General features: G+C 38.4%; 1 protein-coding gene across 3 annotated transcripts in view; it reads right to left on the bottom strand.

The window, feature by feature from the left end:
• Cntnap2 (contactin associated protein 2) overlaps positions 1–27,371 on the bottom strand; it is a 2,081,788-nt gene that overhangs the window by 812,293 nt on the left and 1,242,124 nt on the right. For all 3 annotated transcript variants that reach the window (XM_087207769.1, XM_004860475.3, XM_087207768.1), the window contains one exon: positions 3,325–3,444. In XM_087207769.1, coding sequence (XP_087063895.1) covers positions 3,325–3,444 — 120 coding nt within the window. The remainder of the gene's footprint in view (positions 1–3,324; positions 3,445–27,371) is intronic.

Here is a 27,371-nt window from a genome sequence, read left to right as displayed (position 1 = left end):
TATTTCTCATTGCTTGAACTGAGACCACCCTGGTCCACAGAAGGCTCATCTCTTCCTTCTATTTTTCCAGTAACTTCAAAGTGGTCCTGAGCTTTTACTCTGACTCTAATAACACACCAAGTGTTGATTTTAAATGCATTCAAAGTCTTCTCATTCTCCTGCTCAAAATGTCTCACTGGATTCCTACTGACTGCAGTTGAAAAATAACTGAAACAAAAAAATTAAACTTCTGTTTTCTGCACTACAATCCTTACTTGCTGGTCTCCCCACTTCACGTGAGCCCCACTTTTAGGCTCTCTATGCTCCAGTCACATGAATTTCAGCTCCTTGGTGTGAACCAATCCTTTTCATGCATCGAGGCATTAACTTATAAGACTCCTTTCTCTTCTGTTTTTTGAGTGTCATCTCCCCTTTTATCCTTTCATTTTTGGTGCATTTATAACTTCTCATGGCACAGTAATATAGCAAACATTTATATGTCTATAGATGTTGTTCTTGATGGCGCATGTTTGGAATCCTAGTAGTATGGAGGCTGAGACAGGAGGATCATGATTTGTAACTAAGCCTGGGTAACAATTTAATAGCTTAGCAAGAATAAGAGGGCCAGGGAAGTAATTCAGTGCAAGGGCTATGAGTTCAATCTCCAGTAATGAAAAAACCATTATAGAGCACATTAGGCTGTTATTCTCAATTCTTTACTATAAATCTCAAGCCAAGGTTGGTAGTATCATACTCTGTTGATGGTTGTAAGTCTATATTCCTCCCAGAAGAAGGAAGGGTTGATGGGTGGCAAAGGGCTAAAAGATGCCTTCTGGTCAACAGGCAAGAGTTTTTTCAAGGGTCCTTATACAGTCTGATGCTAACTACTTGAATGGATAGAAGAAAAATTTTCTAACTGTGCAAGGCTATGATTCTTCCTGCTCAGACTCACATGGAGCATAGGGCTACACTATAGACATGCTCTACAAGGGAGATATCAATACACTTGCATCTATGTTTCTGAGTGAAAGGTCCCATTCCCAGAAAGGTAAGCTCTTCCAAAAGTAAACCAGCCCTTCATTGTGTATATGTCCTTCATATGAGGATTGTAAATATCATGGTTTTGTTTTTCTAATTTTCCCTTGGTGTGAATGTAGGGAAACTACTGAATTGTTAACTGTCCATTCCCAATCAGCATGCCTTGATTTCTCTTGAGCCTAATAGTTGACTTTAATGATGATATAAATTTACATAAATTAGGAGAAACCAAGACCAGAACTCTTATAGAGTAAACCCAGTTTTTGTAGATTATACTTCAGTTCTAGTAAGATTAAAATGAGGGTCAACAAAAAAGGTTTTGGTATATTGACAAGGGCAGCCATCAGAGAACTCTTAGGCCAAATCTCTGAGATGTGGATTCCTTCTCTGGTGCACATTTGGACTTGTATGCATGGGTGGAAATTATAGGGATTCAGCTCCAAAGTTACCATCATGTCTGCATGTTGTACACACTCTTATCATGTCCTTGTCCTTGTCTGTTCCACTCTGTATCACTTGGCTTACTGGTCATGCTGAGGGCTCTCACCTGGCCTGCCTGCCTACCATACTGCTTAAAAATTTACTTTCTAGTTGCACAACCCTATTTGCACTAGAGAACTACTGAACCAAATTCTCCAGAGGGGGAACCAAAAAGGAACAATGAAACAAAATTTGAAAAATGATTACAAAGCACAGACAGATTTAAGAAATACTGGCCTCAAAGAGATTTCAATTTGAATCCTTCCTGAATGATGTGGCCAAATGACTTAACTCTTGACATCTTTTAAAATTAATAATAATAATATCTTACTCTCAAGTAACCGTTACTGAAATTTTACTATGTGTTAGCCAGTATGCTAAGATTCATTTGTGGGTTATCTTATTTTGTTCATACAATAATGCTATGAGGTAGGTATTATTTCTTTTTTTTTTGTATTAAATTCTTTTATTGGTACATTGTAGATATACAACACAATTACATTTCTCATTGGGAATTGTACCTTTATATAATGCATCTTGGTTCTTATTTTTTCCCCATTCCTAGCCCTCCCTTCACACCCTCCACCCTTCCCTATTTACAAAGACTTTATTTCCATTTTTTCCATTTCTCATCGTTTTTTCCTTTCCCTTCTTTCCTTTCCCCTGTGCCTCCCACTACCCCTACCCCTTTGGACTTTTTATTCCTATTTTACATTATCGATTATTCATTCTAATAATTGGTACATTTTAGGTATACAATATAATGACATCCAGGTATTATTTCTAATCCATTTTAAACCTGAAAGTATTGAGGTTTAATGGGTTTACTAATATATATCTGTAGACTAATAAAGTCAGGATACAAACCCAGGTGTCTGAATAAAGAATTGATGGTTCCTGGGCTGAGGATTTAGTTCAGTGGTTCCGCCACCTGCTTCACAAGTGCAAGGTCCCGAATTCGATCCCCAGTAACAAAAAAGAAAAAAAGAATTGATGGTTCCTGACAAGTGGTAAACAGGCACATGTAGCAGTCAGTATCAGTAGCATCATTATTCTTAGCATCATTTGCCTCAGGACTTCACTTGAATGGTGGTCCTCTCTTGAATGCAGTGAACAGTGCATATCTGAGATGCTTTTCTGGAGTTTTGGAGGGTAAGATGTTTCCACGTGTCTGATGGAAAATTTGCCCTAACTTAGAGATTTGCACAACCTACCTACTTCTTTTGGAGTCTATACAAACCTATATTCTTATTTTATATTCCTGAAATTTAATATGGAATTGAAAAACAAAACCAAGGTTCTCTCCCCAAAGAAATTTTATGAATGTTTCAGGTAATCTTTGCTATTGTGAGAAAGGGATTTCAGTGCACTGACAGGTTCTTTCTATAGTTATAGGATACAGAAGAAAATCTGCAGTGATCTAGAAGCTTCCCCTAGCATGGGCAAGGAAGATATCTGAGCAGCAATAGTAGATCTCCCCATCCAGGTTACTAGGGGCAGGTTGTTTTGTGGGTGAATTCTTTCTGTTAGACTTCAACTTTGCAATTTTGCTCTCTTGAGTCTTTCCCTTAAATATGACTTCTTTTAGGTGTTAATGACTAATTGGTCAAGTGAAAGTTAGACTTCTAAATAAATGCAGTATCTGACAGCTGCAGTTTGCATTACTTTAGAAATATGTCTCACCATTTTCATTAAAAATCCAGCAACACATAACTCATTAGATGTTGTGATAAGAATACAGCACCGAAGAAACAAGCCACCCTTGCAACTATTTATTTTCCACATATAGAAAGCCATCTTCATAAAACATAAATATGACATAATTACCTGTCATGTTGCAGTATACTTTCAGAGGCCCCAGAGGTCCACTGCCATCAGGATCTATCCAGTAGTAATTGGATGTCTGGCCCAGGTGTTTGTATGCTTCACAGGAGGGCTCATAGATGGCTGGAAAGAAATATCCCGTGTGAACACAGCAGGAAACGCATAGCTCCCCAGACCAGCACCCCAGGAACACAGCCAGCCCACAAAAACCACTGCTAGCAGTACCTCCTCCTGTTCCAGTGAGCATTCTTATTTCTCTAAATTTAAGTTCATGGCCCAGTTTTTTTCCTCATAGACATTTATGACCTAACAAAGATAGCAAGTTACTGGTATGGCTTTATAGTTGGGAAAAGAACTAAAATAATTGATAAATTGTTAAACAAATGTAACGGTTATCTTATGGAGGCTCGTGATCATGAAAACATGATTTATAGTTATTGATGGGTATCATCTCCTTAATATAAGGGACTTTATTTTGAAAGATCATAAATATTGACTGCTTTGGTGGGCTCTCAAGAGATGGGAGAAAATTCTTTCCTCTCTCTTTCTCTCTGTCACACACACGCACACACACACACACATACTAGCATAGTTAATATAAATTTTCATGAGAAGTATGTGTTTTCTAATCTTCCATTATCTCAGGAAAAAGGAGAAGAAGGAAATTTTCCTATTCATTTTATTTGTTACAGGTGCATTAATTACATCAAACCTCGTTGAAAAAGCTAACATTCATGTAATTAAATTATAGGTTCTTTTTCATTGCTTTCCTTTTTGTTCCCATGGCTGTGACAAATTTTCTTGCCCAGACTGTACCTGTTTTCAGAAGTGCAAAATGAAGATTTACATATCTCCTTTGTAGTAAGACTGTCTAAAATATTACTGCAAAAACTTCTTTCCCCAATAGCTCTGTGCTGATATTTATGAAGATTATGAAAGATGTCTTCACAAAACTAAGGACTATTTCTGGTGAAATTCTGTCTACCTCATCCACCTGTAATGGAGCTTTTCTCGAAAGCACACTCGAATATATACCTGGGATCTGCTGTGTGTTAAATTATGAAACAGGGAGTCTAGTCTGAGACCTTTACCCCCTTTTCTTAACAAGTCCTGTCTGTCTCCCTTTAGCTTTTTGTGGCTTCCTCTCTCCAAAGATGTTAGACCTTCAAGTCTATTCAAGTCTATAACAACAACAAAACGCACTAGACTAAAACATTTGTCAAATTCTTTGATTTATGCATTCCTCTCTCACTTCCTTCCTTCTGCAAATAGGTACTGAGTGCTTGCAGTGCATGGCACAGATCAAGCTCTGCAAATCTAGCTGTGCAGAGCCCAGATATGTGAACTTTGGGGCAAGGTATGTTCACTAACTCTTTAGGCATTGCTTATGCATGCAGTGCTATCGGGAGAGGATGTGGTTACAAAGGTAAGCAGAGCCCCTCCCGATTTTGTACCCTTATAATAATCAGTGGGTCCAGTTTTAATCTCCTACACGTCTTATTTAGATAATAAACTGTTATGATCTTGAACACCATACCATGTAAACTCATGGATGCCATAATCAGATGTAGGGTTTAAAAAAAAATTCCATCCAGTGAAACAATAGATTTTAGGTAAGAGATTAAGTGATTGACATGGTAAAGAAAGGATTAGGCTGTTATGCCATCGCCAGTTGGAAGATGGCCAGCACCTGAACCAAAGCAACACGACAGAGTGTAAAGTAGACGGGACTAACTCGAATGTTTTTAAGATCAACAGGACATGGACACCAACTGATGTAAGTGGTGGAACAAAGGACAGTTAAGAATGACCTAAACTCACAATGTCTGAAAACTGCCTTATTAATTAGTTATTGACAGTGTACTCCAAGTTATTAATATTTTTATGTATAGTTCAAAATAATTGAAGAAGTCAGGCTTCTAAAGTCTTCCTCTTAGTCCCTATGGCCAGTCTTCCATTAAAGCCTCTCGCTTCTCTTTTCTAGGAGTTAATAATTAATTATTCCCTTCTCCTTCTGCCCAGTCCTTGCCCTTAGTCTCTGATTTCTGATTTACAGTAGTCACTATATTAATGGACTTTTCAACCCAACTAACACTTCACTTCTCACCAAAGCATGCTTTTTAATTTATGTTAGTGAAATCTTAAAATATCTCTTGCGTTGTGTTCAAAATTGGCAGTGTTTCATCAAAATGTATGATGCTATATCTCACATTACTACCTATGAATGCAGGAATTTTCACAGTCCCTGTAGGTCTTTCTTGGCTTTAGCAACCTGCCAACATTGACACAGTGCTCTGGTCAGCCACATTTGCCCCCCTCTCAGCCACATTTCCCTGCCTCTCATGCTCAGTCTTCCTGTGTTTCACCTCCCATAAGCCGCTTTCTCAGTCTACACATGTTTGCAATCAGAGTTATCAACTGAAGTAGAAGTAATAAGAAACAGGGCTCTGCAGTCAAACAGAGTCGGGTCCAAATTTGAATGCCACAATGTACTACTTATACATAACATGAGCAAAAGACCCTAATCTCCTTTAGCCTTCTCTGGAAAATAAGTACAATCAGCACATTGTAGTATCCACCCTATAAGGATAAGAAGAATTGTATAATTCACACTGATTGCTTAACATAGTGCCTGGCCCACGGTACACTTTTAATAGATGGCATTTTATTATCGATGTACAAATTAAATTCCTCCTCCTTTTTGTACTGGGGATAAAATCCAGGGCCTTCACACTGAGCTACATCCTCCTCCCCCCCTTTTAGTTTTTCATTCTTTATTTTGAGGCAGAGTTTTGCTAAGTCACTAAGTGGCCCAGGCTGGCTCAAACCTATGATTCTCCTGCCTCAGCCTCCAGAATGCTGAAATTTCAGGAAATCCCTCCTTCTTAAGGAGCCTCTCCCTAGCCAATATGTCTATCTTGTTGCACAGTCCAGGATAACAGTTGCTTATCTTATGTACTCTACTTGATTAATGTTGATTTAGAACTGGGTTGACTGTTGTTTTTTGCATTTAATACTTGAAAATTTTATTTCCTAATAGAACTGTGAGTCATCATGAGGGTGGAGTCTATACAATGTTTTTCTTTTCTACTCTATATGATTTAACATGGCAGATGCTTAGGAAAAGACATGCGAACTAAATCTAAAGTTCTATTCTTGGCCTGTTCTGATTTTGACAAAGGCTTACTGGTTGGCTAACCAGAAGAAGCATGTACATATTCAAGGATGATTGAACGAAAATAAGTCTAGTGACTATTACTGTATTTCTACAGTCTGCAATTTAAAATATCTATAATATGTAGGCATTTTAAGGGTTGCAGACCTTCATTCAAGGAATTAGTTGGTAGTACTTGTTAGAGGCATGTGGGTTTAGGAAATTTTGGTAATCAAGAATCTCTACTCTTTTTCTTCCAATTGTAACAATCATTCTATTTGTCTTTAGCCTACAAGAGGCAGACTGTTTTTGCCTCATGAGCATGCATGGACAGCAAGATACTTTAATCTAAACTTCTGCATGTGTGAGAATCACCTGGAGAGCTTGTTAAAATGGGAATTCCTGGCCTCATTCCTTTCCAAGGGAGTGACTCATTAGGGAATTTGCAGTCATAATAGGCTCCTATGTGCTGCTAGTGCTGCAGATGTTCAGGCTACATTTTGAGAAACATGGTTCTACTCCTGAGAAAAACAGTAAACTCAAGAAGGGTGGACTAATTTTTTATTTATATTTAAATATCCAGAAAGAAAATAGGTCACTCAATGGCAACACAGTAAAATTTTAAATATAGTAAGGTTAGAATGCCACTTTGTTTCCCTCCAAATCACAAAATCAGAAGAAGATACAAAACTCTAAATAGAAAATGCAATGTTAAATACAAATGCACAGAAAAATGTTTGGAAGGAAATATATCAAAACAGTCACACTGGTTATTTTTGAGCCACTCAAGTATGGGTGATTTAAAACTTTTCATACTTCTCTGCATTTCCTACATCACTTTATAATGTGCACTTGTTATTTTATCATTAAAATGCACTTTTAAAAATATGGATCTGGATTCATAACACTGATGTAAAATGGCAAAACCAGCTGTGATCTAGTAATATTGCATTAATTTTATATTCGCAATAAGGAATTAAGATATTTTAGTTCAATTCTCCTTTCTGTCGTTTACTACCTGGAAACTCTCCTAAACCTTTAGTTTCCTTTACTGTATAATGAAAGTAATAATAGCTCCTCTCCAAAGTATTGTGAAGATTAAATGAAATCACATTCTTTTTAAACTAAAAAGTATTGCATATATTTGAATGATTTTGCTAAGAATAGGCTAATACAAGTCTTTTCCCCATTTTTAGTGTACACTGATTATACAGATAAATGGGTCTCATTTGGACAGATTTGTACGTGCATTTAATATGCCTTAGTCATTTCCCTTTCACCCTCTTGCCCCATTCTCCCTCTTGGATTTTCATTATTTTGGGAAGATTTTAATGTGCAACATGTATTTTGATCATATCTATCCCCTCTATTACCCACCCTTACCACCTCTTCCCTCTCTTTTCTCTTTCCCCTTTCTCTTCCTCTTGTCTAACAGTGGTCTCTTTTCTACTTTTCTGTCACCTTTTTTTTTTTTTTTTGATTCCGCATATTAGAGAACATGCCATATCTGTCTTTCTGAGCCTGGCTGATTTCCGACAACATAATGCAAATATTGATCCTGTAGGTCTCAGCCAGTTAACTCTGTGCCCAGTAAGGTCCTGCTCGAGTTGCCTGATTTCTGCACACCATGGTCAGGAGATGACAGTGCTCAAGAGCTAAGGCAGCAGCCACTGCAGAAACAGAAGGAGAAGAACCACTGTCAGTAGCAAGAGTTGGTAGGATATTTCTGAAGAACAGAGAGGTAACAGGGCTGGTGGCAAAATAAAAAGACTCATTGAGCCTATTAATTTCTTTGGAGAAGTCATTTTTCTCTGTTGCAACTTCAAGTCTCAAATAAAAAATCTATTACTGTTATTCTATATATTCTTATACCACTCTCAGGTGTTCAGAAATACAACTATTGAGATATCAGATTGAATTTCATAATATGTAGAAATCAGCAAAGGACAAGTATCTTATGCATTTTCATTAAACAATGACATTGTCTGTGTGATACTGTGTTGTGTCCCATGGAAGATTGCTAATGTATTAGTTTCCTGTGGCCTCTATGAAAAAGCAATCAAACATTGACTTGAAACATCATAAATTTATTATATTAAAGTGCTGGAGATAGTAGTACAATTAGTATTAATGATACCATTCTGGTTATAGGCTTGAAATGGGGTTCATTGAGCTGAAGTACAGGTGTCCCCATGGCTGTTTTCCTTCTGGGAGCACAAGGGAAGAATCCTTTCTCTTTCTTTCCCCAAGTACTAGAGGCTGGCTGTCCATACTCCTTGGTGCATCATCTTATTCTTCCACATTCAAAGCCAGCTCTGCCTCTCTCCCTGTCTCTCTGTCTGTCTTTATCTCTCTCCTAAGCAGCTCTGTGACATTGGATCAGACAATCCAGGATTATCTTTTCAAGTCCAAGCGCCTCCTTTAATCATGAAGTCCCTTTGCAACAGAAGGTGACAGAACATGGGCATTATTTTGTCTATCACAACTATGTAAAAACAATATGATTGCTATATTGAGAAAACTACTTTTATTGAACACTTAATGTGCTTCCACTGTTGGTGATTAATAAAGGAAACATTATGTAGAATAATAAAATATTAAGGAAGAACAAAGTCTCATGTTTGTACTGAACTTCAGTGGCCCATTGGGCCTTGAAGACTATGGCCATCAGGAAAACACTGAACAGGTACATCCTCTGCTGGCCCACCCCATGCAAAGGAAGCAGAGAGAACTGTAGTGAAAGCCTCATGTGCATCCTTGGGCCTCTGCAAGATTGCATCAGCAGAGGCATAAGAGCAAAGGGTTTAAGAGCAGAAGATTTAAGAGCAGATGTGCACCAAACCTGGTGCAATGGGAAATAAAGTTTCAAATAAGGAATGGTTAGCATGAGATGGGGACACATAAAGGAAGGGCTATTCCCAAGAAACCAAAGCTCCATTGATGCTGATGAGCTGAGGAAGGCTCTCAACAGCTCTTAACAAAACTCGGACTTTGGAGGAGCGCTAAAGCATGTGATGTACACCTTTCCTATAATAAGGTGAAAACCACATAGGTCACTAGAGATGGACATGGTTGAAGCATGTTGGGAAATTAATCACAAGTTGTATTAGTCACCTTTCCACTAAAAAATATCTGACATCTAACACTTATTTCACTCATGATTTCAGAGGATGCAGTCCACGGCTGGCTAAAATGGCACGGTGAAAGAGCTCGGTGGAGGACAGCTACTCAATCCATAGCAGCCAGGAAGCAGAAAGAAAGCAGGAGCTACACTAAAAGAAATACAGTGGTTCACCTCTTTCAACCGCTTCTAATGGCACTTCCATCTATGAACTTGTCTATGTTTATAGTGCCCCAATGATCTAATTACCTTCCAAAAGCTTCATCATTGAACATGTGGGACTTTGAGGAGACATTTTAGATTTAAACCATAACACAAGTCCCATGTGAACACATCCATTAGTTATTCCTGAACACTCTAAGGTGTCTTCGCAATTGCATACAGGAGGAAAACGTTCATTTCTGATGATGTGATAGAAAACTGGAAAAAGTATAAAATAACTTGCTGAGAAATACTGTAACATGGCATTTTGGTTATCAAAGGTTTTTGATGGGCCAGGGATTTAGCTCAGTGGTTCCGCAGCCTGCCTCGAAAGTGCAAGGTCCCAAGTTTGATTCCTGGGGCCAAAAAAAAGAAAAAAAAAAGTTTATGAATGCCCTCACTTTCTTGCTTTCTTATATGGATGTGACCATATATTTACTACACACAAGGTACAGGAATAAGATTATGATGTTAAAAAGCAATGTTGGTTTTCTGAGACTCTAGCTCTGAATGAGCAAAGAAGACTTTGATTGTAAGATGTGGATGTACCATCAACATAGTTTATGTGGGGTATCTTGGGGTTGGTGTTGTTTACATATAGGATAGCTCTGGGGAACTCCTTATTCCAATCCTTTTAAAATTACTAAGCCACCTTCTGCTCTTAATCCAGCTTTCAGAAATAAATTTCTCTATTGGTTAGAAATATTTCTCATTTGAAACGATGGAACTACTTTCTGATCTCAGTCAGGCTCCAGTCAATTAGGTTAAAGAAAGTAGCTTTCTCAGAATATAATTATTCCTGTTAAGGTAACTGCTGAGATTTGTGCACAGCCAAGATGGAAATCCAAAAAGGCACCAATGACCTTGGGACCTTCCACTATGAAAACTCCCCAATTCTAGGGCCATGCAATTATTTTTAATAAGCCCAATGTAAGCTTCACAACAGCTAAGTCCTCATTAATGCGCGAATATTAACCTCATATGTTCTCTGTCTCTTTGGATTTTGTTTTTAAACCTTGAATGAATGCGCTGAATAAACTACATTATTTCCCCTAGGAACTGTTGTTTCATTATTGGCATACAGCAAATCATGATGGCAGAGTATGTGTTTACAAATAGACATTCTGCTTGCAAATATTGCAATAGTATCTTTTGTGAATCAAATTTCTGTGTGAGATGGAGATGCTACTCTTATAGCCCCCTAACTGGTTCATTCACCTGTCTGTGTCTCAAAGCCAGGGAGAGAGGGGTTAAAAATTTTTTTTAAAGCAAAGTTTTGATACTCTGCTAAAAGAGCACAGCTTATAGTCCTCTTACTTGACAACTCATTCAAAAAATTTTTTTTGTAAATCAAGGCAAAAGCTACTTTCATTCTTTCATTTCTGGTCTCTTCTTTCCCCATACCCATCTAACCCCCTCTGGTTTGGTCTATGTCAAGTTCCTCCATTATTTCCATTGGCCCCAGGGCACTGCCTTGCAAAGTTAGTCACAAACCTAGAACTCTGTCTCTATGTAATTATGGTTGCCCTATTCCTTTGTGGCGTCAATATCTATTTTTGATATTCTTTGACTTTCACTCTACAGCATAGAAAGATGTCCTGTGGTTTATGATGAAACCTTAACAACTCTACTTGAATTTTATTCATTACTATTTTTTGATTATAGAAAAACATGGTGGGGGAATGCTACAAAGCTGAATGCGTATACTATATGGTCATGCTGCCTCACTTTAATAGGTCACTGCAGTGGAGCTAGGCTGCCCATTCACCACCTGTTCAGATGCTACATTGTGTCTTCGCTCTGTCTCTTGCATTCTCATCCCTAATCTCATTCTTATTTTCACTGGGTCCTAATAAGAAGACTAACAATACTGCCTGAAAATGTGTTGGCATTTTAAAATTTTTTCTCCTTCCAAACCATTACTCTCTTATAGACCTTTGATTAGGAATGAAAAATTAAATTATCCAAAGATTCTAGTGCTGGAGAATTTTCTATTTAATAAATGAAGGAGGCATGTTAATCGACAGATACTATAAGATTTGCTAAATGCCATAAAAGGATATAAATAAAGTATGTATTATTATATCAGGCACATTTGGCTTACAGGTTCATAATCCCTTACCTCATACCTTATTCCAGCCACTGCTGTGGTGAATGCTTTTCATAGACTTCAGCAGAGATGTCTGTGAACGATGATCATGGTGACCACTGGTCTTCCTGTATGCCTCAAGTACTGTATATGGGTCCAATACATTTGAACAAGTGACCTGGTCACTTTGGCTCTTCATGTCAGCGGGCCTCTAAGCAAAGAAAGGAATTTCTATAGTGGCAGAGGCAGTTGATCTGGATTATGATGAGGAGACATGAGGCAGGAGGGAGTGTATCTGCAACTTGGGCCTTGAATCCAATGCCTGTTTATGTTTCTGTGATGAGCATTAATGGTGAGTGGACATGTGTCACATGAATGACTTGGCAAGGACAATGTAACAAAGGACCTAGACCTCTGGAAGGTGAAAGTCCAGGTCACTATATCAAGCAAACAACCAGTTATAATACTAGCTGAGGATGAGTTGGAGGAAAGGATGGGCCATACTGATCATTGCTTCGGTTTCAGCTCTAATGACATATATTGTAGTTTATTCTACATCTTTTATACCACACCTTTTCAGAGATGGGCAGAATGTACTTGAACATGATGTTCTGGTAGGTTGGATTTTTTGGAAGGCATGAATGAGTCAGTTATATGAGAGTGGTGGGCTGATTCAGTCATCTCTCTTGTACATCTTTATGTTCTTTCAACCTCATCTCTTACTACCACCACTGCTGTGGTAACCAATTCCTTCTTCTAGGATTTGAACAGATCCTCACATATACAGCTTCTTCTATTTTCCTTTTGCTTCTTTCCTTGAGGGTTTATTGATGTTGGAGAGCAGCATCATTCTCAGAATCCTAAAGGGCCCCATGCATGTAGATGCCAGAAATGTGGCAAAGTTAATGCTTTTGGACCACCCTTGACCAAAGGGCATAAGAATTGATTTTGTCAATTTTTACTCCTGGGCAGAAAGACAGGAAATCTTTTTCATCAGGCTCTTCAATTCTTAGGGAACAGGCACTAGTCTCACATAGCTATGGCCAACTTAACAATGTATCTTTGTATTGGCTTTTCCTATACATTGGCTTTACACAGACTTGAAGGGTTTATAGTCACAAATCATTTGACAGTAAAAAGGCTTCTGTCTCATACTTTGCTTTAATGAGAACTCAGGAAGTAAAATGCACAAATCTGCAAACTACTTTTTTAATTTCCCCCCGCAAATGGGAATTATTAATAATTAAATAGGTAGTTTCTGTTATGGGATTGTGTCCTAATGTCCATCTTTCCCAAAAGATTGGTTTTCATGTGTTCCCAACTCAGCAAATGCCAGACATAGTGTAAGCACTCGACATATAGATTTAATGAATGAATAACAAATAATATAAGCCATTATTAATAAGCAGGCTACTTCTATCAGAAGAAAATGTTTCAATTTTTTCATTTTCTTGCTGGTTTTTACAAGAGCAGCACAATCATTTGTCCATAAGTATGAAACTGCCCACAGTGGCAGAACTTTACAGTCATGTCTTCCAATGACAACCACATCACCCTACATGTGTTCTCTTGGACGGTCCCTCCTACATTGAGTCCCAGTCTGATTATGAGACTTGGCTTGGTATTGGAGACATTAGCAATATATAGAGTCTCAGGTGTGAAACTCTGTTGCTCAGTGGGCTTATCTTCTTTACTGTTTACAACAATTCTGTTACCATATGGAGGAAACTGAGCTTGCTTGCTGGAGATGCACAGGCAGCTGAGAAAAGGACTAACCCTCAGACTTTGGGTGTGTGGCCATTGTAAAGTGTCCAGCTCCAGGAGAGATGCCATTTGCTACTGCTTCATGAGTTACCCATGAAGGATGACTACCAGAAGGATGAACCAGAAGCTCCTACCCTCACATTACTACCCATAATATAACTGCCACTATTTTTAGAAAAGTTGGTGAGGTGGCAATAGAACTGACATCTACAACTCACAATCATATTGTGTTGGGTGTGCTTGTTTACTAAAATGGGCTCACACTACATACAACACAACTTATGCAGCTATAGCTTACCGAAGGTGTTTACTTTTGTCCTGGTTTTATGACTACTACTGTGCCACAGGAAGTATTGTCAAAGTTTCGACTTCCAGGGAGATAGATTTATGGGTGGAGAATCAGCAGGTTATTAAGCACAGAGCCATAGTGCTAGGGTCCCAGGAAATGCTTTAATCTTCATTTATTTTAAAATTAGAAAGAAAATGAACATGATAATAATGGACCCAGATTCAGTTATATTCATCTGTGCACCAATAGGCTCATAAGCCATGATGTATAAAGGCCTATGTATATAGATACATGTGTGTATTTTTTCACAAACGAGAAGCCCACAAAGGCAAAAGTTTCTAGGGTCCTTAAAAGTCACACTGTGGCCCTGGAAAGACAGCTGGAATCTTATATTTGAATAGCTATTTTAAGACTGCTTTCTGAAAGCCTGTAACAATTTCCTTTTTGCCAGAGATGGATGAAGGGTGCTCCTTCACTCATTCTGAACAACAGCAGGTATCATCACTCAATCCTACACCACTCTGATGGATGTGAAGTAGTTCATTGCTACTTGGTTTGCATTTCTCTCAGGACTGAGGAGGTTGAAGCTTTTTCCATAACTCCGCTGGCAACTGGATCTGCTGTTGTGTAGAATATGAGCCCTGGTTCTTGCCATGATTTCTATTTTTAAAACCAGTTTGTTTCTGCCATAACAGCTGCAAACATTATTTGCCAATTTATTACTCATACTATGATGTTATCTACAGTATATTTATCACACAGGTTTGGATGTTTACTATTCTTTTTCTTTGTTTTTGGTACTGGGGATTGAATCCAGGGTCTTTGCACTGAGCCACATCTCTAATGCTCCCCCGCCCCTTTTTAAGTTTTGAGACAGGGTTTCACTAAGTTACCCAGGCGGGTCTTAAACTTGTAATCCTCCTGCTTTAATCTCTCAGAGTGCTGGGATTACAAGCATGTGCCACAACTTTTGCCTTGGATGCCCCAGTGCCTCATTTGTACATGTAGTCTTTTAAATGTGCTTTTATGGAAAAAAATATATATATAACTTCTTAACTCTTCAAACATTCTGTGATATGAAAAACAACTTTATCCTTTAATTTTTAAAAAAATTTACTGTACTATAATAAACCTTTAAAAAAGACAGATATGGTGAAGTAACATGGAAGGAGGCAAGGAGAAGCTATGTGGCTTCACTGGAGGGGTACTTTACTATAAAGAGAGAGAACTGAGTAAAATCCTGAGTTTTCAAACTGGATTCTGTGGAATCCTGAGGTTCATGATGGGTCTGTGGAGCTTATAGAAAGGAAAAAGAAAATCAGAATATTCCTCAAACACTGAAGCCTGAAGCTTATATAAATCTTTTTTTAAAAAAATCTTATCAATTATATATTAAGATCATGGCTACGGTTTTATTTGAAAGAGGAAATGTTTTGGGGGAAAACTATAAAAACTCTGGATTAGAGACTCTTCAGATTTATATTCTTACTGTTTATTTATTATTATTTTGCAGTGCTAGGGATTGAACCAAGGGCCTTGTACATGTTATACAAGTGCTAGACCAATGAACTACACTCCTTGCCCTTTTTTAAGTAGGAGGAGAAGGTGAAAGAGAAGGAAAAAAAGTAGAAAGATCTTCCCATTAGCCTCCATCACCATGGTATGAGGTGGTATCATTGTCACCTGAGGCAACAGCAGATTTTTCTGGGGCCTGGAGCTAGTGCCATTTATTAAAACCATTTTTATTAGTCCATGCTTATGATACATAGTGATCACATTATTTGTGGTCAGTTTGTGCATGTACACTACACACCTTCATTTCTTCTTTTTTCTTTTTTGCTTAAGTTCTTTTATTGGCACATTTTAGGTATACAATACGTTTCCATTTATCACTGGGTGCTTGTACCTGTACATGATGGACCTTGGTTCTTGTTTTTTCCCCATTCCTTGCCCTCCCTTTGCCCCCTCTACCCTTCCCTATTTACACAGACTTTGTTTCCATTTTTTCCTTTTCTCATCATTTTTCCTTTCCCTTCTTCCCTTTCCCCTGCCCCTCCCACTTCCTCTACCCCTTTGGACCTTTTCTTCCTATTTCACATTATCACTTATTCATTTTAGTCATTTTGATCCCTATTTACACTTTCAGTTTCTCACACTAGAGAACCTATTCAGTATTTACACATGTGTGTCCTATTTATTTCACTTAAGAGTATGGCCTCACTATGCATCCATGTGGCTATAAATGTCTCTAGTTTCTCGTTCTTTATGGCTGAGTAGTGCTCCATTTTATTAAAACCCCACATCCTCTTTATCTAGTCTCCAGGTGAGCGGCACCTTCATTTCTTTAATTCCCAGTCCCTCTTCTCTCTCACCCTCCATCCACTTTTTTGTCCCTTTCCTTTTTGCAAAAGATATATCTCCCTGTTTCCTACTGTCCGTCTTCTGTGGAGCTAATACCATTTTGGAATCTCTCTAAGAAGAAAGATATATTCAAATACAAAAAAGGTTGTTACTACAAATAAAAACGTAAATATAAAAGTGGGCAGTGGGAATGTGCTTGGAGAGCATTCCTACACCAGGACACCCAGCAGTGGCTTAATAATACTGTAGAAAAACGATTTCAGAGACCCTAAGTTCAGTCTCTAACCCTAACTTAATGCATCCCTACACCAACTTTCCATTAGCCAAGTGTCAAAAATGCTTGAAGCTACTCCAAGGCTCCCAACTTATGTTGGAGGGAAGTCGCAGTCACAAGCGACAGTCTTAGCAAGTTGCAGTTAAGATATCTTTGTGTATTTTACATAGACACATGATCATGTGACCAAAAGTGCCCTACAGAGCTGTGAGGGCTCAGAAACTTGAGGGATATTAGGTTTTGATTTAGTGTCCTCTGATTATCCCATTTGCAAATGAAGAAACTAAGGCTCAGAAAGGTTTAGTAATTTAGCAACACCATACAGCTGGTGCGTAGGTGGGCGCCTGCACTCCGACAGGTGTCCTGCCTTTATCTCCCTCGGGTGGTGCTATTTATCCTTGAATAAAGTCACCCTGAACAAATTCTTCATTAAAAAATAAGACGGAAATATGAAAAGGACATCTGTCTTAAATGGTGAGGTGTATGATAACTAGGAAGCACTTGTAATGATAAATGAGAGTTTAAATAACTGGGCTATTATAGCGCTGGGCTGTAACCATTGTGCCAGGGAATTCTAATTAGACGTCACTGCGGTGAGAAGACTATTTTGAAATTAAGTTATCAGTGGAAAAGCACTGGCAGTTATCTTCTCACTCTCAGAATGAAAAAGCACAAGCGGACCTCAAGTACCCGATATTCTGAAGAAGCTTTGTAGGAGGTGCTGGCCCGTGGGCACTTGATCATGGACACATTTGCTAGTGGGGCCAAGATTGCATTATTCTGCTTGATTCTTCTATTACCCAATTAGTTGCTGGATGATTTCACTGAAATCTCTAGTTATTAAGTAAGATAGCATATTGAAAGTCTCTAGCATTGTTCCATTTCTTTTCCTTGGTGAACACAGAAAGGCCAAACTCATTTTAATCATTAAACATAACATGAGGAGAGAAAATATTCTTTGAAAAAGTTCTAAGCATGCCAAGATCAGATGGAAATATATTGAGTGTAACCAAAGCTTTTGAATAATTCATGCTCTGCTCACTTTACCTTACTGGGTACAATTGAAAATTGGCCATATTGATTTCTTGCCCAATATACAGGGAGACCTCATTTATCTGATATCATCTGGGAATGAGCTTTTCATAGAACCACAGAATTTCAGAGCTGGAGAAGACCTTGGAGACTGTCTCGTCTATCTCCCTCGTAAATAATTATAATAATTACAACAACAACAGCAGCTGTGTGAGCTCTTACTGTGTTTCCTGGTCTATGCTGAGTGTTTTGCAAGCATTAGGCCATCTGCTTTTCACATATTCCTGTGAGGTCAATACTTCTCTTTCCATTTTACAATGAAGGAAAATGAGGCTTCCAGAGATGGAATTAACAGAAGGCTACATGGGGAAAAGCAGCAGGACAACATGGACTGAGCCCGCAGCTCCTACTTTTAGCCCCTGTGTAACACAGTGTCACACATGTCCTAAGGTTCCCTCTTCCAAAGTCATTCACTGAGTGCCTATGGCCAGATGCAACCTGTTACTGCATTCCTTCTACATTATAAAGACTCTAAGGTAAGTGGGTCTTTACATAAATGGACTTTTCTTCCTTGCCATAAGCAATAAAATTCATTTTATTTAAGCATTTTTTAGTGAAAATCACTCTAAAAGTTTTTACAGTTTTCTGCCTCCTTAATCATACTACATTAACTGTAATTGCCATTTCTTGCTGACTCAGGTTTCATAATTACCTACATCAATCACTGGATTATGCTTTACCAACATCATACCCTCGTGAAATGATCCCAGAAAATTCTGTTTCATTGACTTGTTGCCTTCCCTGTTATAAGTGGTGAATCTTTACTCTGTTGTTACTTAGGATGTCAGGCTGCTACTGTGAAAATTCCAACTGCTATTCTTGTGTCTGGACATCAAGAAATAGAAATTATTTTTTATATCTGTCATGGGTTGGGAAAAAGTATAGACAGGCTTGTTTAAATTGGGTGTTTGAAAAACAAAACAAATCTGAGCTCTAGGATGGAACTGGCTTCCCTGGTGGTATCTAGCTGTGTTCTGAGGAATAAAATGAAAGTGGCCAAAAGACACTAGTGAAAATGCTATAAAAGAAGAAATGACAGAATATGCAAAGGCACGGGGGTCAGTGGGTGCTGTTCTGTGGGTCATGAATGGCATTTAGAGTGCTCAGTGTCCAGACTTCAAAACAAGCAACTAAGAGGACATGAGACTAGAGACAATCAGGGAACAAGTCCTCAAAGAATTGGTGCTTTAACTTAAGAAATTTGATTTAATCTGACTGTGATGAGAAAAATGAAAAAGAGTTAAAGAAGCAGGATGAAATGAGTACATTTTATTAAAAATTCCTTTTGGCTATGACATGGGGCTGGACATGAGAGAATGAACAGCAGGGTCAGGAAGAGAAGATATACGATCATCAAATGGTCTTGAACTATGATCCTCTTGGTAAAAATCAGTGTCCTCATCTCTGTAATGAGAAGGGAAAAACAGGCAATGCCTACAGCCCCCTCTACCTCTAAAACTCTGTAATTCTGTTATTAAATTATAATTATTCCCTAAATCATGATCTATGATATGCAAAGAAATATAAATTGTTGACTTGATTTAGTGATCTGGGTCTCTACTTGACAGCAGCTGGAAGTTGACATTTGAGGCCTTAAGCAAGTATTGCTGGCTTTTAAGGGTGCTTAGACATCTGCTTTCCTTTCCTGGTCTGTACAGATAGATTTGTGGTGAGATGTGTAAAACAGCCCAATTCAGCATTCCAGAAGCTCAATTTGTTTACCAGCCCAGGCATTTATCCCTGAGATTATCCGAGTGGCTTCTCAGCAGGCACTAGCAGGACAGAGTCAGTGTGAAGTACCTGAAGACAGAAGGCAGAACTTCATTCCAGCCACATCTCCCGCGTCTGTGCTCTGCACACCTGAGCACATCACTTAACCTTTAGTAGCTCACTTCCCTCCTCTGCAGATGAGAGCCCACTCATAACTTTGGGGAGGAATGAACATTTAGCAGGTCCTATTGAGTGCTGGATAAGTACTTCGTATGATTATGTTCACTATTACCTTGCCAAGGATAATTATTTTGGAAACAAAAAAGATATGTAGAGTACTGAAGATGAACTGGATCTTAGCATATATATATGTGTGTATATATACACACACACACACACACACACACACACACACACACTTTTTTCTTAAAAACTACAGAAGAACATTCTGGCTTGTCAATTTAGACCTGATTTAAAAACGTTCTTAAATCAGAGAAAAATATTCGTGGTAACCTGAAATTACACAGAGTTGACATCATTCGGGCCCCGAATAAACAGTTCTATTGAGAGATAAATAAATTACTATCTTGGAAGCTCATGAACTTTCAAAGATGTCCAAAGTTCTTCCATACAATGTACTAAACCCAGCCAGCCTTTTTTCTTCTCACTGTTCCCTAAGTAATACAGTGTAACAACTATTTACATAGCATTTATTATATTATATTAGGTATTAAAAGATATCTAAAGATAATTGAAAGCATACAGGGGAATGTAGGTAAGTTATATGCAAATTCTGCCACATTTTATGTAAGAGACTTGAACATCTGTAGATTCTGGGATTGGGGGCATCCTGGACAGTGGGCAGTGTAGCCTTTAAAAAGATGTGACCTTCAAAGAATTGCAACAAAGAGTGTTTTTTGGCCAACAGGTAATTTTACTCAGGATTCTGGAATTTTTGCTCTATCTTTAGACCACTACCTTTTTTGGATTTCCTTACACTGATCATTGCTTAGACTTTTGAATCTTGAAGTTGACTTTCTTCATTTTGAGAATATGTTTATTGAAAGATTTTTTTGAAGGAGTGAAGGGAGGGGAAGGGGAAAGGAAAAGAGGGAAAGGAAAAACTATGAGAAAAGAAAAAATAATTGAAATGAAATCTATATAAATAGGGAAGGGTGGAGGGGGTGAAGGGCGCACAGGTAATGGGGAAAAAATAAGAACCAGGATACATCATGTACAGGTACAAACACCCAATGATAAATGTAAATGAATTGTATACCTAAAATGTACCAATAAAAGAACTAAAAACAAAAACAAAAAAGATTTTTTTATGGTCTCCTGTTAATATCTGCCCAAAAGTTAGAATCAAAGAATAATCAGAAAGTCATTGTCCCGGGAGATTTATAGATATCTGTGAATGAACATCTTAAAATTCATATCAGAATAAATAATGAAAGAAATAAAAATATTCTATTCAAGGAGTCTCTTGTTAGCAACCAGCATGGGCTACACACTGTTTTAGGTGCTATTAGGAAAATTAAACAGAAGTTAAAGACAGCTCTTCCTGTTATTCATTTTGACATGGAATCCATTTGTACAGGCAAAGCATAAACATATGAAACAACACAATACTATAGAACAGAGATTTCTGGACCCCTAGAAAAATCAAAACATATTTTAAAAGGCATACATGTTTCTGTGAAAATGTTTACAGTTTTTAATTTTTATTTTTAATTCAGTGAGAACTCTACATGATCTACATCCACCCTATAATTAAGCGATGCCCACATTGTATGCATAGTGTAGACTTCTTTGGTGTGAGGGTTAGTACCTGAGTACCTGTGATGGGCTCATACAAAAAAGTGACAGAGATAGCCTTAAAAGTTAAGTAAGGCCACATGTTGGCATATTGCATTTGACAGTAGGCAGGATCCTATTTACATTGGCAATACTTTGTTTTGGCAAAACATCATGCATTACACTAAATTAATATTAGTCTTCTGGAATTATTTAGTTTTTCCATTGTGTTTATTTTTAATTTAAGTCTATTTTCTGTTATGATTATATAAGACCTGTCAATGTAAAGATGTATTCATAGCTTTTATGCTTGTGTATGGTTAAACAGAAACATAACCAATATAACTTAATTCATCACTGGAAAGTAAGCTCCATGAGGGCAGGGACCTCATCTATACTTCCTGCTATATTTTAGCCACCTGTGCATGGGAGGTGCTCAATATACATTGAATGAGTAAGGAAATGTATGAAAATATCCATGCATCTATACAGATGAAGAACAAACCAGAGATAAATTATAAATGAATTGTAAAATGTTAAGAAAAGAAGCACAAAGTTTTAGCTGAAGCTAGTAAATTTGGTAGCATGCAGTCATTTAAAAATTGTCATGGGTAACCCAGTTCTTGCCTGGCTGAGTCACACAAAGGTGCAAATTTTCAGAGATCTGTTCCTTCCCCTACTGAGATGAGTCTCTGCATATCTCTCTTCTTCATCCTGCCTGGATCTAACTGCCTTTATGTGAAATGCTGTGATCAGGCTACTAGGACTGCCTCAATATATTAAATGGTGAGGTGAAAGAATTCAGAAAATCCCTTTCTCTTGGCAAGGCTGCCTTTAAGTCTGTTACTATATCTTGCTGCAGGCAGAGAAGTTTGTTTTAGTTGACAGAGGGTGAATAGTAACCTGTACTGTTTGCATTCTTATTGTGACACTCTCAGCCCCTGCTTCTCCTCACCTCCCACCCACAGATGGCTGCTGTGGGCTAACTGGGGAGAAAGTTCTACACTGAGATAGAAAGAAGCCAAGTACAGGAAGATATTTCAAAAATTTACCTCTATTACACACTCATAAGATTAGAACTTTAGGGGAAGAAATTCATCCACAGCAACAACACTAAGAAAATTGAAAAATGATTTAATAGCAGTCATCATGAATTTGAGAAAGTTTTTATTTCTTCTCCCCTTAGAAATGGTAGAATATTAAAGGAGAAAGAAATCTTAGTCTTCATGATTATCCTGTCCAGCTCCTTTTACAGGTGGGGAAAAGAAAGCCCAAAGGTAGTAGCCAGGGTTATGCAGAAGGCCATCCAAACACTTGAGATGGAAACATGGGTAAATACAGATTGCAACTCTGTTTTCCAATGATAAATATTCTTCCAATGGGACTTTTAATTTTTACTTGTTAAGCTAGTGGATTCTGGCACAGCTGCTGGCTGCCTGTTGTGATTAGGTCCTTACCAAGCTGTTGTTCAGTCTTTAACGTCTAAGTGCCAGACACTGGGATGAGAGGGGACATTGGGGACTGGGAGAAGTCAGACTCCAGGTCCCAGCTTCCTTCTTCACATTGGAATTTCCATCACTGAGTTGCTGGTCCCACTTGAGTTTATTGTGCGGAGTCCGGATAAGCCTGTCTGACATCTGTAGAAATCCATTGCAGTGTAAGAAAGAGGAATTATGGAGTGGAACTTGGAGCCTTTCAAGGTTAGGACAGGATGGCAGGGCTAAAGTCTTATCATCCTTGCTTCTTCTCCTCCACGAAGCAACTTGTCTGCACATTAGACTCTAAAAGTCTGATCTTGGAAATAAAGTCTTGATTTTTATGAAATCCATATATTTTGCATTCTTGCAAATGACTCAGATTAAAAGAGAAAACATTCAGGTCTTAGTAACTTTCTTGGGATCTGTCAAAATTGTTTTTCACTTTACAAAACACTCTGGCATTCAGAATTGTGTGATTGCTCTCTCTGTCTTTCAAAAAGGTGAAAAGCTACATTAGTTCCTTTGCACCTTAAAGAAGGTCAGAGAAAACCGAGCTCCATCTTCTTAACAATTAAGATTGCATGTGGTAACAACTGAGTTAAATGAAAATGTCCACCAGTGTTCAGTCTTACAGGCCTATACAGGGTTCCTCAATCTTAGTGCCATGGAAATTTGGAGCTACAGTTTGTTTTCTTTTGTTTTGGGGCTGGCCTGAGCTGTGTAGGTTGGTTGTCAGCAACACCAGTCTCTACTCAGGAGCTGCCAGTAGCACCCACTTGTGACAATCATAATGTCTCCAGATATTGCTATATGTCCTAGGGGTCAAAATCATCCCAGGGGGTTGAGGACCTACTGTACATAGTATCTATAAGTTATGCTGAGGTTCCAGGCTCCCAGGGACTTGTCTAATTTTATAAGCCTGAAAGTTAAAGGCAATTTGTCTTGGTTACTTTTCTCCTTGCTGAGACAAAATAACCAACACCCGTAAGTTAAGGAAGGAAAGGTTTATTTAGTTTGTGGAGGTTTCAGGTTATAGTTGGCTGGCTCCAAGGCAGGGTGGCATGGCAGAGGGGCATTGAAGAGCAGAAGACAAGCAGCAATAGCAACAAGCAACAAGCGACAAGTCACGACATAGCTCTTCCTGTGCTTTATATGTTACCCAGGCTACTAGCCCTTAGGATGGGTAGCTCTCACACCCTTTATCCTAGCATCGCACTGTGAATCAATGCCAGCATCATGTCCTTGATCCTAGCAGCACAAACCCTAGATCCAGCCACCTCCAAAAAGCCCCACCTATGACTGCATGAGGCTTTGGGGGGACATCTAGATACAAGCCATAGCAGCAATACTCATCTATCTCCCTTCCTTCTTTCTCTCTTCCCTTTCTCTCCCCCCCCCCCCCGTGCTGGGAATTGAACTCATTCTGAGCTATATCACCAGCTTTTTAATTTTTTTTTTTAGTTTTGAGACTTGTTCTCATTAAGTTGCCAAGGTTTTCAGCATGGACTCAAACTTCTGATTCTCCTGCCTCAGCTTTCCAGAGTGTGGGAATATAAGAATAAAAACATTTCATTATGAGCTTTCATTCTGTTTGTTTTTAAGATCAAAATAAAATAAAATAGCATCCCCTGATACAAACTGGATTCTAACTATGGCCCTGTCTCTACCATCTATGTGATTGTGGACGTGTCACTTGAATGGCTCTTCTGGCCTAAATTTCCTTGTCAGTAAAGCGGGAGTGATAATTTCTCTTGGAGTTGCTGTTGTTGTTGTTGTTGTTGTTGTGTGTGTAACAAATGAAGTTGTATATGAGAACTGGTTTCAGAAACCCTAGTGTTTAGTTCAAAAATAAGTTATTATTTTAGACATCACCACCATTCCCATTTTCACTAATAATACTCTGAATATTCTGAATGACATTTTGGATCTTGCTGAAATAAACAGGCTAACACTGATGAGCAGTGAGACAGTTACGTGCTTACCAGCCAGAAAACCTTCTCTCTGGAGGAGTCCTGCAATTTCTTAGCAGATGGATGCTTATTTTGTTTCAAGATCAGAATGGAATCATATGGAAATACTCAGATAAAACATCTCTCTTTCCAGTAGAAACCATTTTGTGCTCTGTGGACCACAGTTAAACTTAGGTCCTCTTTGAAATTTTAATGATAACAATGCCTAGGTATTAACTTTTATTCATTTTATTTTATGGAAACCTGTGGCTCTGATACTTCAAAAATATACAAACATACTTTGCTTTTATCTTTGTTAAATATCAATTTCCTTGATTCTGTGACCTTTGCTTTGGAAGAAGTTGCTAGCATCATCATAATCTTTGCAAGTTTTCAACATTTTTAAAAACTGCTGTCACGGTGCTCAGGGAACAAGCTGGGATGGAGTCAGTTCTTTGAAAAAGCCACAAAATTGTGGAGAAGCCTCATAAATATTACAGCCAAGAGGGGAGAGACCTTGTTTCTGGTGACAACTGTATACCCAAAGTGTGTAGCACAGTACCCATAATATAGTGATATGAGTGAATGAATGAGTGAAGAGAGGAAGGAAGGAAAAAAGGAAGGAAAAGAATGAAGCAGAGACAGAAGGAGGCAGTTTAGTTTGATTTCACTTAATGAGCTAGGATTTACTTTCCTGAAAAGCCAGAATGATTACCAGAACACATATAAATATTAAATCACAAAAATTTGTTAGTTTGTTTTTAAACTGGAGAAAAGAGAGCTCCTTTCACTGAAGACCATGTGTATAAGAACAATCCCAAATCTCCAGCATCATTTTTCATGATATAGTGCCATTAAACTCAGACTCTATCCAATCTCAATAGTGTAATGTAGATAGATGATGCTAATATACTCATTTTTCTGTGCTGTCTAATATAAAAATGGACACAGCACTTTTCCATTTTATGATTAGCATAACTTTCCCACACATTATTATACTTTATATCACAGAAGACAGATTCAGAGCCACAATTGCCTCATTTGTGCTTATCTAATGGCTTCTAGACAGCTATTGGATTGTATGTGACGTTTTGGGCTCGGCCAGTGTGTACCCTATATATATTTATAAAAGCACAGAAGATACTCCTACTTACCTTGCACTTGGTTATTCGGTAGCTACCTAGCAATCTGCTCTGATTAGCATATGGAATTAGCCCTGCAGCTCTTCTGGGCCTCAGTGCCTGCTTTCATACGTATACTCCTTTCTACTACTCTCATGCCTGCTGCCAACTAGAGTCCCTTGACCAGGATGCAGAATTGTGAGTAGAAAAGATGTCAGTTTTCTCTCAATTAAGAGTAGCAGTGTGGTGTGAGATGCTAGTGCATTCCCCTTAAGTGTAAGGTGTTGAAAGGGCAGAGAGCCTGGGATACTGAGGTAAACCAAGTACAACAGAATAAATGAGATCCACTAGTGTCCCATGTCCTATCTGGGTCCTTCTCTGCCTTTGGGCACCACAAGACATCCCTTCATTCTTAGAGAGCCAGAGTGGTCCTGACACAGAGAATGCTATGTCATGGCAGCCATGATGCCCATGAATGAAGAGCAAACCCCTCTGTTTCTGCATCCTCTCTGCACACTTCTGAGCTCAGCTGCAATGGAGGTTGACTATGTCAACAACCATGACAGCTCACCTCAAGAACTTGCCTCTCTCCACAAACTTGCTTGGGCTCCCAGGGAATCTGCTCTGCAGTATAGAAAGGTAACCAGAAGCATGTGAAAGTTAACATCACCATCCAAGCTCACCACCACTGAGGGGAGGAGTCAGTGAATCAACACCAGATGTCTCCACAAACCAAAAAGTATCTCACACTTCCTGATGGGGTCCAGCCCATCTGACACCAGTAGTAGTCACTCACCTCTTAAGGTACCTTTTGCTTCTTCCGTACCCTGCCTCCTTATCTTCACTCTTCTTTTTAGGCTTTCCAGGATAATCACCTAAAGGAACTACCTCAGAGCTGGGTGTGGTGGCACATGCCTGAAATCCCAGGTTCTTTGGAGACTGAGGCAGGATTGCAAGTTTAAGGCCATCTAGGGCAACTTAGTGAGACCCTTTCTCAAAATAAAACAGGATGCAGCCCAATATCACAAAGAAAAATCAAAACAATAATAAACTACCTCCAACTAAGTCTTGCCTCAGGGCCTGCTTTGAGGAAATGAAAAAAATGTGTCAAAAACCAACTCTCCTGCCATGAGAGGGCTCCATGAAAGAACTGAGTAGTTACAGAGCTAACACCTGTGTTCAACAAGTCTCACCTGATGTGAAAGAGTAAGAAGACACAGGCCTTTATTGTTTCAACTCTGCTGTACATCATGACCCCCAGTGCTCCTGGATGTAAGATAATCAGATTCTTATAACAAGTCTCTTAGAATACATTTTAAAAATTCAAAGTGTATTTACTTTCTTTGGGGGAATTTTGATACAGTATATATAACTTTCTGTGAGAAATGCTACCTATGTGGTTATCTTTTAGAAAACATGACATAATTAAGAATATATTGAGGAGACTTAAATTGCATTTCCAATTTTGTAACTTTACACTTTTTAGGATCTTGGGTAGGATTTTTAGGATTTCTTGAACCTTGGTTTCCTGAGCCATGAAATGTGAAAAGAACTGTCTTGCATAATTCATAGAAATAAAAATTTACAGTATTCTATGGGCCCAATAATTGATAGTATCTAAAGGATAATGAAAACTTAATGTATGTTTTA

The sequence above is a fragment of the Heterocephalus glaber genome, unplaced genomic scaffold (genome assembly GCF_053883595.1).
Source record: "Heterocephalus glaber isolate CG9 unplaced genomic scaffold, H.glaber_assembly_v1.0 deba00000818, whole genome shotgun sequence".
Taxonomy (NCBI): domain Eukaryota; kingdom Metazoa; phylum Chordata; class Mammalia; order Rodentia; family Bathyergidae; genus Heterocephalus; species Heterocephalus glaber.
Note: the sequence above shows the minus strand (reverse complement) of the source record. Positions and strands in the feature narration are given on the sequence as shown.